Here is a 13,691-nt window from a genome sequence, read left to right on the forward strand (position 1 = left end):
ACCGATTCATTTAGCAAATTGGTTGTCTCAAATCATTTATTATAGCTCATTCTGATGATTAAATTCCACTTAAATAATTCAAACAGTATATTCATGTACAATTCATGTACATGACTACTCAGTAGTATGCCCCAAAGTATTTTTTTTATTAGATGGCTGAACTAACTAACTTAAAGAATAATTTCTGAAATTTATTTAAAATTACATTTTATGTAATTCTACTATAAAATACCGTCAAATTTATAGTTTTTGGACATGCAACTATGAATTACAATACAATTTATGCTGTAAAACAGTAAAAGGACATTACCTGAAGTCCCTGCATGATACATCACTTTTTTTTTTTTTGCAATATTTTTACAGGGCATGTTACAGTATGTTACTATCCTCTACTGTATTTAAGAGTAGCTTAATTGTAGTTGACTTAGTTATTACACTAGTACTAGTTTTAAACTAGTTGCTTTATGGTCATTGCACACTGAATCCAAAATTTTTGTATGTATTTTTTTTGTATTTATTTATTTTATTTTTTTTGTATTTGTCATCATTTCCTATCAAAATGCTTGCTACGGATGCAAAAATGCAGAACATCGAACCTAATCTGAACTTTTTTTATGACGGACGAAAGTTTTGGAGGCCGTGTGTAAATGTGACTGAGGTTGTATTTTTTTTTTTAACATGCAAAAATTTCGGACTAGTGTGCAATAACCTTTACTTTTGTTGTATGTTAGCCTGTCTCATTATTTATACATAGGTATTAGTAACGTTTACAAGCACAAAATGTACGTTTTTGTACGTTTTTATACGTTTTTATTGATGCTAAATCAATGTGGAGGTATTTTAAAGTGTAAAATGTAAAAATTGCTACATATTTTAAGCTAAAAAATGTAAGACATTTATTAATCTTTTAGATCATTAAGATACTTGTATCAATACATTTTTTATCATTTTTAGCGATAAACAACTTGTGATAAACAGGTTGTCGTTGAGGGCGCCTCGGGCATCGGACTAGCCATGTAAATAAATCACTGTTTTACACCATTTACGAGGCACAAAGTAGCTCCACACTTCATTGGTAGACTTTCAAGGGCCCTGACATTTAAAACAAGACATTGAGAACTTTGAAAAAGCACTGGTAGTTTATTTACAAGAAGATTAGTCGAGTGACGAGCAGGAAGGAAACTACAACCTGATAAGTCACGTGAGTACTCGCATTACTTTTGGACTGGAGTTAGTGCAGACAGTTGGCAATTGCAAAGATGTCGGACAATGAAGCTACAGAGTTTTATGAAGTAGTAGTTTAGTTTCCTTCCTGCTCGTCACTCGACTTATCATGACTAAATTCAAGATGGCGGCGAACGGTAAATTTCCTCAAGGTACTGTCTGTATAAATCTTCTTGTAAATAAACTACCAGTGCTTTTTCTCAATGTCTCGTTTTAAATGTCAGGGCCCTTGGAAGTCTACCAATGAAGTGTTGAGCTACTTTGTGCCTCGTAAATGGTGTAAAATAGTGATTTATTTACATGGTTAGTCCGATGCCCGAGGCACCCTCAATGAGAACCTGTTGTTAGCATTGGCTAACTAGTGCCAGATTTTGGAGTGCAGGGGACAAGCCAAGATGAGCTATGAAAGGTAAGTTCACACTCGGTATCATGATTCATTACACTTTAGGTCAATATCACACCGGACTTCTCCTTTAACTTTCCCCCAAACTTTTATAAATAATATAAAAATATATAAAATTGACCAAAATATGCATGGAAAATTAGAAGTTTTGTTGTGTTTTAGTTTTGTTTGGCTTGTTAGGTATTTTTATTTTATTTTATTTTTTTTGGTTGTTTTGTTTTGCTTTGCTTTTTTTTTTTTTTTTTTTTGTTAATCACTGAAACTATGATCCAGATTATTATCCTGATCCACTCTGTGAAGGTGCACTTTTCTCATTCAAACACACCTGACCAAAAACACGGCATGTCGTAATCTGTGACGAAGCAGAAAAAAAGATCTTGGCTCTGACTTTGTTGTTTTAGTTTAAGTACCTGAAAAACAGTTTCAGGTCATCTTAATGTCCTTGGTTTGAATTTTTGGTTGTATTGTTTTGTTTTGTTTCATTTCTTTTTTTTTTTTTTGGTTAGTTTTTGTTTTGTTTGTTTGTTTGTTTTGTTTTGTTTTGTTTTGTTTTGTTTTGTTTTGTTTTGTTTTGTTTTGTTTTGTTTTGTTTTGTTTGCCGTAGTTTGGTTTGTTGTTGATAAACGATTTCGATTTTTAGACCTCTTAACCTTTAGACTCCTTATCCCAAACCTAAACCTACCCAATATAAAAACATATAAAATGTAATTGACCGAAATATGCAGAGAAATTACCATTTTAGTAACAATATGTGTTTAGTTTTGCTTGGCTTGGTTTGGTTTTTGGGGGTTTTGTTTTGTTTTTGGTTGGTTTTTGGGGGGGGGTTTGTTTTATTTGGTTTGGCTTAGATTTTTTTTTTTTTTTTTTGTTTGTTTTTTTAGCTTGGTTTGGATTTTTGGTTGTTTTGTTTTGTTTATTTTTTTTGGTTGTTTTGTTTTATTTGGTGTGGCTTGGTTTATTTTTTGGTTGTTTTGTTTTGTTTGGTTTGTTGTCGATAAATGATTTAGATTTTTAGACCCCTTAACCTTCCCCCAATCCTAAACCTACCCATTTTATAGTGAATATAATATGGGAAATGCCCATTTTAACTATATGTGTTTTGTTTTTATTTAATTTTTTATTTACTTTTTTTTTTGGTTGTTTTATTTAGTTTGGCTTTGTTTTTTTGGTTGTTTTGTTTTGTTTTTTTGATGGTTTGTTTGATTGGGTTTGGCTTGAATTTGTTATTTTGGTTGTTTTGCTTTGTTTGGCTTGGTTTGGTTTGTTGTCGATAAATGATTAAGATTTTTAGACCCCTTAACCTACCCCCAAACCTAAACCTACTCATTTTATAGTAAATATAAAAAAAAAAATGTAATTGACCGAAATATGCAGGGAAATTACCATTTTTGTAACAATATAGCATTTATTTTTTATAGTCGCTAATCCCACGTCCACCTCCAAACTTTACCATAACTATTTCTGTACAGTATAACGAAAAACATGACAGACAAGTGCAATCACAATCATTTATTGCAGAAATGCCAAAAGCAGTACCAAAAGTAATCCAAATGTTGCAGCGGCAGTCCTCTCTGGTCGAATACAATAGTTTTGTATGAGGTGCAGTTTTTAATCACTGAAAATATGATCCAGATTATTTATCCTGATCCACTCTATTAAGGTGCGCATTAAGGAAGCAGAATAAAAGACCTGGGCACTGACTTTGTTGTTTTAGTTTAAGTACCTACAAAAATGTTTCAGGTCATCTTAAAGTCTGTAGTTGTGTGCTTGAAAGTGTTAGTGCTGTATTTATCTATATCTATTTCTATATATTTTAAAAAAGTACTCATTATTGTATGTGTTTGCATGTTTTAGGTGCTGTACAGTGGATCAGCACAAGAGCGGAGTTACACAGCAGGAGGACTCAACGCTTATGAGGAGTACAGTTTTACTGTGACTGTGTGCAACCGTCAGGGCTGCGTAAGCAGTCCACCTGCATCAGGCCGGACTCTGCCTTCCGGTAAATATCATCCCTAGAACCTACATCCAGTGTACCGTACAAACAGCCTTTGTTGTTAAGTTTTTGTCACAGGTCTCCGTTCTGAATCTTTGCTGCTGTTTAGCTTCATTCTTGTTTATGTCATGTTTACTGATTGGTTTAAAATTCTCTTCCAGCAATGCTATATCATCCCTGATACAAGAACCAATCCAACTTTTTCTACTTTTAGAAATTCTGAGTGTATAATGGATCACACACGGAGTATGTGTGTGTGAGCACTCAACATCCAATTACGTGTGAGAGCTTCGATATATGTTGTCGTCGACAGGAGAAAAACCTGAATAGGTGTTAATTCTTATGTTAATATTAATGAAGTGCCTTTAATGGAAAGTGTCTGTCATTGCTCATAGTCAGTTTGTTAAATACTGTAGGTCTCCGTCAGTGAAGGCCGAGCCAGAGCACCTTTAATTGTGTACGTAAACCCATCGGTGAACTGGAGCACATATGGTCTGCCCTGCTCTCAATTGAGAGAGGAAGTCTTTTATCTCAAAGGAATACAAACTAAAGCTATTTTAGATTCACTCTCAGGTTATCTCTATTATTTTCATACTTTAAAATTGATGAATTTTGAATAGTCAAGCAGTCGGAGGGAAGAAGGTTCGTCTTTGCGCAATTTCTGAAAGTGTGTCATCAAGAACACCATTTTATTTTTTATCAGGCTTTTCTGCTTTCTCTCTGTCTCTCTCTCTCTCTCTCTCTCTCTCTCTCTCTCTCTTTCACTCACTTTTTTTTCTCGCTAACTCTTGCTTCCACCTTTTATATAGTGACTATAGATCTTTTTTTGGTTGTTTTGTTTGATTTGGTTTGTTTGTTTTGTTTTGTTTGGCTTACTCTGTGTTTTGTTTTGTTTGATTTAATTTGGTTTGGTTAGGTTTTTAGTTTTATTTGATTTGTTATTTTTTTTGGTTGTTTAGTTTTGTTTCATTTGGTTTAGTTTTTTGGTTGGTTTGATTTAGTTTTTTTGTTGTTTTATTATTTTTTGTTGCTGTTTTGTTTGGCTTTCTTTGGGTTTTTTGGTCGTTTTGTTTAATTAACCTAGTTTTTTGTTGTTGTTTTGTTTGGCTTGGTTTGGTTTTTTGGTTGTTTCGTTTGTTTTTCTTGCTCAATTTGTTTTATTTGATTTATTTGGTTTGGCTTGTTTTTTTTTTTGTTTTTTTTTCTCTTTAGTTTGATTTGGTTTGGTTTTTCTGGTTGTTTTGTTTTGTATGATATTATTTTTTTGGGGTTGTTTTATTTTGCTTTTTTTATTTTGGTTGTTTTGTTTGGCTTGTTTTTTGTTGTTTAGTTTTGCTTGCTTTGTTTTTTGGTTGTTTTGTTGTTTGATTTTATTTTATTTGTTTTTTTGTTGTTGTTGTTGTTTAGTTGGATTTTGTTGGCTGGGTTTGTTTTGTTTGGCTTTTTGTTGTTTTCTTTTCTTTTGTTTGATTTGGTTGTTTTTTGTTTTGTTTGAGTTGCTTTGTTTTGTTGTTGTTGTTTTGTTTAAACTGGGTTGGGTGTTTTTTTGGTCGTTTTGTTTGGCTTGTTTTGTTGTTGTTGTTTTGTTCTGTTTTATTTAATTTGGCTTGGTTTGGTTCTTCTGGTTGTTTCCTTTTTTGTTTTGTTTGGCTTGGTTTGGGTTTTTGGTTGTTTTGTTTGATTTTAGTTTGGCTTGGTTTGTATTTTCTTTTATTTTGTTTTGTGTGTGTGTGTTTTGTTTTGTTTTGTTGATCTAGATTTTGCTAGTTCTTTGGTTGTTCAGCAATTACTAATGTGATAAACTGAATATGACAATTATGTAAATGCAGAAATATCATTAGGCCAAATTTTGTATTAGGCAGTTCAAAACCCCACTGTTACACTGTGTTACATATTTGTAGAACACATGAAACTGGCCCGTCTTACCCTGTATATGTATTCTCAGCTTAGCCTTTCCAGATGTGTTCTTTTATTAATTGTACAGGAGGGCATTGTACTTCCTGACAATGACCAGCCTCATTTCCCTCTTCATTTTTTTCCTTTTGCCTTTATTTTGCCATTTACACATCGGCTCACGTGACTGCTTAATGAGTTAAACCAACCCCTCAGTGAGGATTCTCCACTCCGCTTCTTACTACTTCATTTGCGGCCCAAGCCGAGAAATTCATTGTGCGGCAGTAAAAACAATTTACTGTTAATTACAAGGAGAAAAATGTGCCGTAGCGCTCTCCCCGATTGCCATGAATCACCGCGCACTCCCGGAGATTTATAAGGAATATGTAAGTAGGATGAATTAGCAGGGTTTAATAACAGAGGCACAAATCATGCAGCCTTCAAGGGCCTTTAATTGATACAGTGGAATGTGATGGGCATGAATCAGTCAGGCTCGCAGCGCCGCTGTAACATATGGTCAGCTCAATATGCTGCAGCCGATGGAGCTGCCGATGTCATCGGCTCTTCCATATGGCGGGAGACTTTTAACGCTTTGCTTCTGTTTATAGGGTTATTACTGAAGGTTTTTTTCCTCAGCGCAGGGTATTGGTAGTTATACTTAAGGACATAAATTAATGTTTGCTTTGATTCTTGTTGATCTTTGAGTGGACTTGTGCTTTTATTTCATTGCATGTGTGTGTGTGTGTGTGTGTGTCTGCGTGTGTTCTTTTTTCTTATTTTTCATATGAAAGCTCATTTTATGACCACTTAAGCTGAATTTGCCTCCAATTCATTAATATTCTGCTCCCACACAAGCTGCTCTTAACGTCCTTACACACCTCCTGTATGTCTGAACAAACAGCACGCTGACTAACCCAACACAACCTGTTGTCTGGACCACTCAAGACTATGTCTCCCTCAAGCCTTGTTTTCGCCCACTTCTCTGCCAGGATTTAATGTTGATGATTGCAATTTATTTGAGCCTTACCTCCGTTTTATGACTGTCTGTATACACAATGCACATCACTATTACATCAATGCACTATTAGACAGAATTACCATCTGTTCAAACCGAGAAGTCAGCATCTGCTTTCTCAGAGTGGAATGACATCAAATTGCTTTAAATAGCACACCACTGAAATGAACGGAGACACTTAAGTTATTCATAGCTTCATAGCAGAATGGTTAAACTGTGGATTAATGGTTCTCATAGCTATAGAACACAGCAGTGGAAATAAACAGTTTGTTTCCAATAATTTGAACTTTATGAGTCAAATTTGTCTTTTAATTCACATTCTTTAAGGCAATATTTAATTGTTTTTGATTTATCTTTACTAATATGCACTGCAATGTCACATTTCATTGAACAGACCGGAAAGATCTCAGCAAACACAATATTTGATATTTTGCTCCAGCTTGCGGTCAAGGTTTTGCTTTCATATAATCAATGAAAATTACATTAATCAACAAGGCAGAATGTGACACAGATCAAAGAAATTTCTGCATGCATAGCAAGAGAGTAACTATTCAAAATCATTGTGCACAATCCATTTAATTTTTGGTTGGCAAGCTGCCGTCCTTGGTTCAAATGCATAAAATCCACAGTTTATTGGCCTGTCAGATGCAAGATTAATTTTAAGACAATTTTCTTGTTTTCTTTTGTACACGTCCATTCAAAAGTGTGGGTCAAAAATCAAAAACACACTAAAAACATTTATATTGTTAAATATTATTAAATAATTGTTTTCTATCTGTGTGTGTGTATAAAACAGTAATATTGCAAAATGTTATTACAATATAAAATAAGTTTTTATTTTTATTTTAATATACTTTAAAATATAATTTATTCCTGTGATGCAAAGTTGAATTATCAACAGCTGTTACTCCAGTTACTCCAATGTTGGAAACCGTTGTGCTGCCAAATATTTTTTGGAACCTGTGATTCTTTTTTTTTCCAGGATTCTTTATTGAAAAAGTTAAAGTTATTGAAAAAGTTATTTTAAAAAAAAGTTAAAAAGCAGTTATTCAATAAAACGTCTCAGGTTACGTAGGTAACCCTAGTTCCCTGAGGACAGGGAACGAGACGCTGCGTCCTGGTTCAGGACACTATGGGAACTGCCTTCGGCATGACCGGTTCTGAAACAAGGTATAGAACAACGACAGTGAACTTGACACTGGTCGGCGCCAGCCTATGACATCATCAACAGGCGCCTGCTAGTATAAAAGCAGGTGCCTGAGAGCACAACACCATCTTTTTGTCGGACGGAGGTCTGTGCAGGGCCCGAGGCATGGCCCCGAGACGCAGCGTCTCGTTCCCTGTCCTCAGGGAACTAGGGTTACCTACGTAACCTGAGACGTTCCCTTCCGGAGGGAACTCTACGCTGCGTCCTGGTTCAGGACACTATGGGAACGCTTATACCAACGCCGCCATGCCGAGGGATAGGTGATCAAACTGACTGAATGAGGAGTCAAGAAGGAAATCACCCCTGCATCAGCGAGAGTCGCTGGGGCCCAGTGACCTGCCACGGCTAGCCCGGCTACCTGTGCACACAACTCTCAAGCGTGGAGGCCTAGAGGAAGCCTACTACACTTAGCTCTCTAAGTGAAGGAGCTCATAAACGCCCTGACCATAAGGGGCGGAGTTTAGGGAATGGAGGTCTCGGCAGGGCGAACGCCTGCTCTAGGGACCTGACAACATTCAGTGCTACAGGTATAGATGGGGAAGCGGAGCTTCTGGAGAATGGAGGCTTCATAAAAGACTCTCTAAAAGAGAGGAAGCCTGACAACATTCAATCCACTAGCTCTTAGGAGTGGAGGTCTCAAAATAACCCTCCAGTGAGGGGAGACCTGGCTACACTCACGCTTGAAAGTACTGAAAGCGGAGCTTCTGGAGAATGGAGGCTTCATAAAAGACTCTCTGAAAGAGAGGAAACCTGACAACATTCCATCCACTAGCTCTTAGGAGTGGAGGTCTCAAACAACCCTTCAGAGAGGGGAGACCTGACTACACTCACGCCTAGAAGTACTGGAGGCGGAGTCTCTGGAGAACGGAGGCTTCACAGAAGACTCTCTAAAAAGAGAGGAAACCTGACAACGTTCAGTCCACCAGCTCTTAGGAGTGGAGGTCTCACTAGCCCTTCAGTGAGGGGACAACTGGCTACACTCACGCCCGGAGGAAAAAGCCTATACTCGACACTGGGGGTATTCAGTGAGGCTGCATAGCCTATGCAACCCGAACTACCCGAGTGGAGCTTCTGCTCAGAGGGAATCTACAGAGTGGAGGTCTCATGACCTAACTACACTTGACACTGACGATGGCCTGTGAGGCTGAATAGCCTGTGCAGCAGGCCTGTCTAAGTGGAGATTTCCCGAGGAGTGGAGGCTTCGCCGAAAGGAAGCCTGGCAACACTCTGTGTGAGGCTGGCAATGTTCTGCGAGCAGCAGAAGGACTCTAAGAGTGGAGGTCCCAAGACCTACTACACTTCAACACTGCAGGCGTTCATCGAAGCTGAACAGCCTAAATGACAGTACTGCCTGAGTGGAGTCTGGAGAGTGGAGGCTTTCTAAAGAGGGAGCCTAACACACCTCCGTGCTTAGCAAGGAAGAACTCTGAGAGTGGAGGTCTCATGACCTAGCTACACTCTAGCCTTGAAGGTCATCCGTGAGGCTGACTAGACTGTGCGACAGAAATACCTTCATTTTGGAGCTCTTCTGGAGAGTGAGGCCTGAGGAGGCCCGACACTCAATCCTGCTAGCAGCGCTATCTGGATTGGAGCTGGAAAACTAAAAGGTTTTTGAGAAAAATCAGCTCAGAGAGTGGACACGGAGGAACCCTGCGTGGTCCATGGGAGAAAGGAACCTGCCTTTACGGGAGGGACCTTACCATGAGTATGGATTTTAGTGAAGTGCCTGAATAGTGCACTTACCACTCACGTGGATTTTAGAGAATGCCCAAAGACTTCGCGTGAGCAAACACCACAAATGTGGTTCTGAGTAGGTGTCCTGAGCATAGCGAGGATCACCAGATTTGAAGTCTCTAGGCGATAGCGGAGCCTGAAAGCGGAGCTTCTGGAGAGGGGAGGCTTCAGCAGAAAGACTCTCTACGCGAGAGGAGGCCTACGACGCTCTCCCTAGGAAACTCTTCAGAGTGGAGGCCTCAGGTAAAACGCTCTAGGCGAGGGGAGGCCTGACTACACTCGACGCTCAAGAAAGGCAGATACTCACAGTCAGAGCCAATAATGAAAAGTCTCATTTATCATCTAGCTCTGTGTAGTGGAGGCTCTGAGACTACATCTCCAAGGAGAGAAGCCTACAACACTAGCTTTTGGTGAGTGGAAGACTGCACTCCCCCAAAAAATAGTCAGCGAGGCACTCATGGGCCTGCCAGCTGCTATAACTGTGAGAGTGAAGGTCTCAGTACTGTTGGCTGTGACAGAGGGAGACCTATTACACTGTGCTATCAAAGGAGTTGTAAAACTTAAGGGTTTTGGAACCAACTCGAAAAATGGGCACGGAGGATTATCCTGCGTGGTCCAACCCATGAGGGATTTGAAGAAGGAACCTGCCTTTACGGGAGGAACCTTACCATAAGTATGGATTTTAGTGAAGTGCCTGAGTAGTGCACTCACCACTCGCGTGGATTTCAGAGAGTGCTCAAAGACTTGCGTGAGCAAACACCACTAATGTGGATTTAAGAAGGTGCTCTAAGCGTTTCGCGAGAAAGACACCTGTATTATCCCGGGTGATAGCAGAACCCGGAAGCGGAGCTTTCAGTGAGGGAGGCTTTAATGGTTTTACAAGCTCTCGAACATAACAAGCCTGACGCCGCTCAACTGAGGAAGCTCTATCGAGTGGAGGCCTTGGAATACACGCCCTCTCATGGAAGGGAGGCCTACTTCCTTTTACACTCAACGCTTGTAGTGACAGGTCCACGGAAAGAGTTCACAAGCTGCCTTAACCTTGTGTTCTCCCGGCCTGTATTTCTGGGAAGTGGAGGCTTAACAGAAACACCTCACATAGAGGAAGCCTAGCAACACTCGACCCAGTAAAAAGCTCTTCATGAATGGAGGTCTAAAAATGACCTGCCACATTCAGCGCTAAGAAGTATTATTTCTATATGTCTCTCTTTACAGAGGACTTCACAGAGAGGAGGCCTCCTAGGCCTGCTACACTCAATTCTACTTCAAAGCGGGGCTTTTTTTTAAAGAGAGCGGAGGCTTCAGTAAAACACCTCTCTCTCAGAGAGGGAGCCTTGACGACGCTCTATTCACCCTAGCACACAAACTCCTAGGAGTGGAGGTCTCACATATGTGTATATGAAAAATACACAGGGAAGGTACCTGACCACACTCATGCAAAAAGAGTATTACTCTTAGCAGGGTTTGAGTGAGCGGAGGCTTCGGCAGAGCGATACTCCGCCTGAAGCAGCTTGACAACGCTCAAGAGGGTTATTCTCGTATGTATATGTATGTTGGATAATGTCTATACCAAGCTCACTCTAGCGGAGGTTTCAAAACCTGACAACGCTTAACCCACGAGGGGATTTCTACGAGTGGAGGTCTCTACACACTGGTTTTTTTTTTTTTTTATAAAACGAGGGGAGACCTGGCTACACTCGGCACTTGGTGGCAGTAGAACTCAAGAGGAGCTCGAAACTGCAATAGTAAACACCCAAGCGGAGCTGGTAGACAAAAGAAAACATACACATACACGCTTGAGTATTTTATTAAAGTGTCTTTACTGTTCACATACCGGGCCAACAGATGGAGCCTCAGTCTCATCGTTGGCCCAGCCCCGGAGTCAAGGGGAAAAGGAAGGGGCAGGTAGCCCCACACTGGCGACCTGGCCTCGTCTCTGGCCCTTGGGCCAGGACGGGCCTGGTTTCCCCCCGGTGTTTAGGTGGAGGCGTGGACCGGCAAGGGATGCAAACCCCCGGGGCTCGGTCCAGATCTTTCAGCAGATCAGCCTGGTGCGCCTCTGCAACACTGCCATCGTGTGCAGAGGAGCACCGGCCACTGCCGCATATGTGCCTTTGGAGCCTTCAGGGTCGATGTCCCTCGCTCTGAGAGATAGTTCGCAACCGTCAGCGAGAGACATCGTCACATATCCGCGCCCATGCATTCCCTCGACATCAGCATGATTCACATGCCGATGCCTGTGAATGTGGGCTGAATATGGCCTGTCCCATTCCCTCTCGATCTCTTAAGCAGATCAGGAAGGAATGGGAGGCTCACAGGAGTTGGCTTTGTCATGGCCCGGAAGAAGCCGCTCGTCTAGTCTGCCGAGAGCGGCCTCTTCCCTCGCGGGCTTCCACTGCAGATACAAGCGGGCAGCCGCGCGGTCCATAACAGACATCAACTCTTCATATGCGGGGCAGAGAGGCTGCATGGGCTCAAACGAGCTCATATTTGTTCCATTTCAACCTCCTGCTCGCCCTGGCTTGAAGCCAAAAGAGCACTCGCTGCAGAACCGGAGGATGTGAGAGACAACACATCATCCGCTAGCAGCGCATTCTCGTCTCCGGCTGACGTGCGCGAGCGATTAAACGCTCTCTCAAACTCGTCAGCCAGCTCCACCTGTGAGCCCCGCAATCTCAGCCGCCGAGCAGCCTCAGCTGTGGCGGGACTTGAGCAGTGTGGGGCAGATGGATGGCCCGATTCCCTCGAGAAAAGGGCCAGACGAGAACGGAGTTTCTTCAAAGTGAAACTCTCACAATGAACGCGCTCCGCTCTTCTAGAGCCGAGCGCGCGTGCTCTTACACCTAAACACACCAAACAAAGGTCGTGTGCGTCATCAAGTGTCAGATTTCTCTGACACGGATCCGCACACTTCCTAAACAGTTTTCTTTCTCTAGGCATCGCTGTACTCACTCGTTTAGAACAGAGGACTCTGAAGACAAAAAGATGGTGTTGTGCTCTCAGGCACCTGCTTTTATACTAGCAGGCGCCTGTTGATGATGTCATAGGCTGGCGCCGGCCAGTGTCAAGTTCACTGTCGTTGTTCTATACCTTGTTTCAGAACCGGTCATGCCGAAGGCAGTTCCCATAGTGTCCTGAACCAGGACGCAGCGTAGAGTTCCCTCCGGAAGGGAACTGCATTTATTCAAAATATAAATCGTTTTTAACAATGTAAATCTATGCTATCACTTTTTATTAATTTAACATATCCTTGGTAAATAAAAGTATTAATTTCTTTTTAAAAAAATAAACAAAAAATAAAATTAATGACCCCAAACTTTTGAACAGTAGTGTATATTGTTAGAAAACCTTTCTATTTTAAATAAACGCTGTTCTTTTTAACCTTTTATTGATCAAAAAAATCCTGAAAAAAAGTATCACAGGTTCCAAAAAAAAAATATTAAGCAGCACAACTGTTTCCAGCACTGATAATAAAACAGAATATTAGAATGTTCCCTTCCGGAGGGAACTCTACGCTGCGTCCTGGTGGACACTATGGGAACTGCCTTCAGCATGACCGGTTCTGAAGCTCTTATAGAACAACGACAATGAACGACAACCATCTTTTTGTCCTTCAGACTGACCTTGTTCTAAGCGTGAGTAGAATGATGATTCCTAGAGTAAACAGTTCAGGAAGCGTGCAGATCCGTGTCAGAGAAATCTGACACCAGATGACGTGCACAACCTATTTGTTATGTGTTTGGGTGAAGAGCACGCGCGTTCTGTTCTTGAGAGTGCAGAGCGCGTTCATTGTGAGAGTTTCTCTCTAAGGAAACTCCGCTCTCATTTGTCCCCTTTCCTGAGGGAATTGGGACATTTATCTGCCCTACGCGGCTCGGGTCCTGTTCCAGCCGAGGCTGCACGGAGAACGAGCCCGCGGCGGTTACAGATGAAGCGCGTTCTCAAGTTGAGAGACGTGTAATCTCTCACGCTCGTCAGCCGCTGACGAGGGCGAGCTGCGGGCGAAGGATGTATTGTTTTTTGACATCCTTTGATACAGCAGCAAGTGCTCTACTGGTTTTAAGCCAGGTGAGCAGGATGTGGCTGTTATGGGCGAAAAGTGATTTTCTGAGCTCTCACAGCCTGCCTGCTCTGCGTATGATGAGCTGTTGTCTGTTATGAACCGCGCTGCAGTCTGCTTTGATCTGTGTTGAAAGCACGTGCAGGGTGAAGTTGCTCATAG

At 41.1% G+C, this 13,691-nt stretch overlaps 1 protein-coding gene across 1 annotated transcript in view; it reads left to right on the forward strand.

Annotated features, from left to right (window-relative positions):
* ush2a (Usher syndrome 2A (autosomal recessive, mild)) overlaps window positions 1–13,691 on the forward strand; it is a 356,033-nt gene that overhangs the window by 88,727 nt on the left and 253,615 nt on the right. The window contains exon 19 of the mRNA XM_073826569.1: window positions 3,482–3,626. Within this exon, the coding sequence (XP_073682670.1) occupies window positions 3,482–3,626 (145 nt within the window). The remainder of the gene's footprint in view (window positions 1–3,481; window positions 3,627–13,691) is intronic.

The sequence above is a fragment of the Garra rufa genome, chromosome 21, assembly GCF_049309525.1.
Source record: "Garra rufa chromosome 21, GarRuf1.0, whole genome shotgun sequence".
NCBI classification, from domain to species: Eukaryota; Metazoa; Chordata; class Actinopteri; order Cypriniformes; family Cyprinidae; genus Garra; species Garra rufa.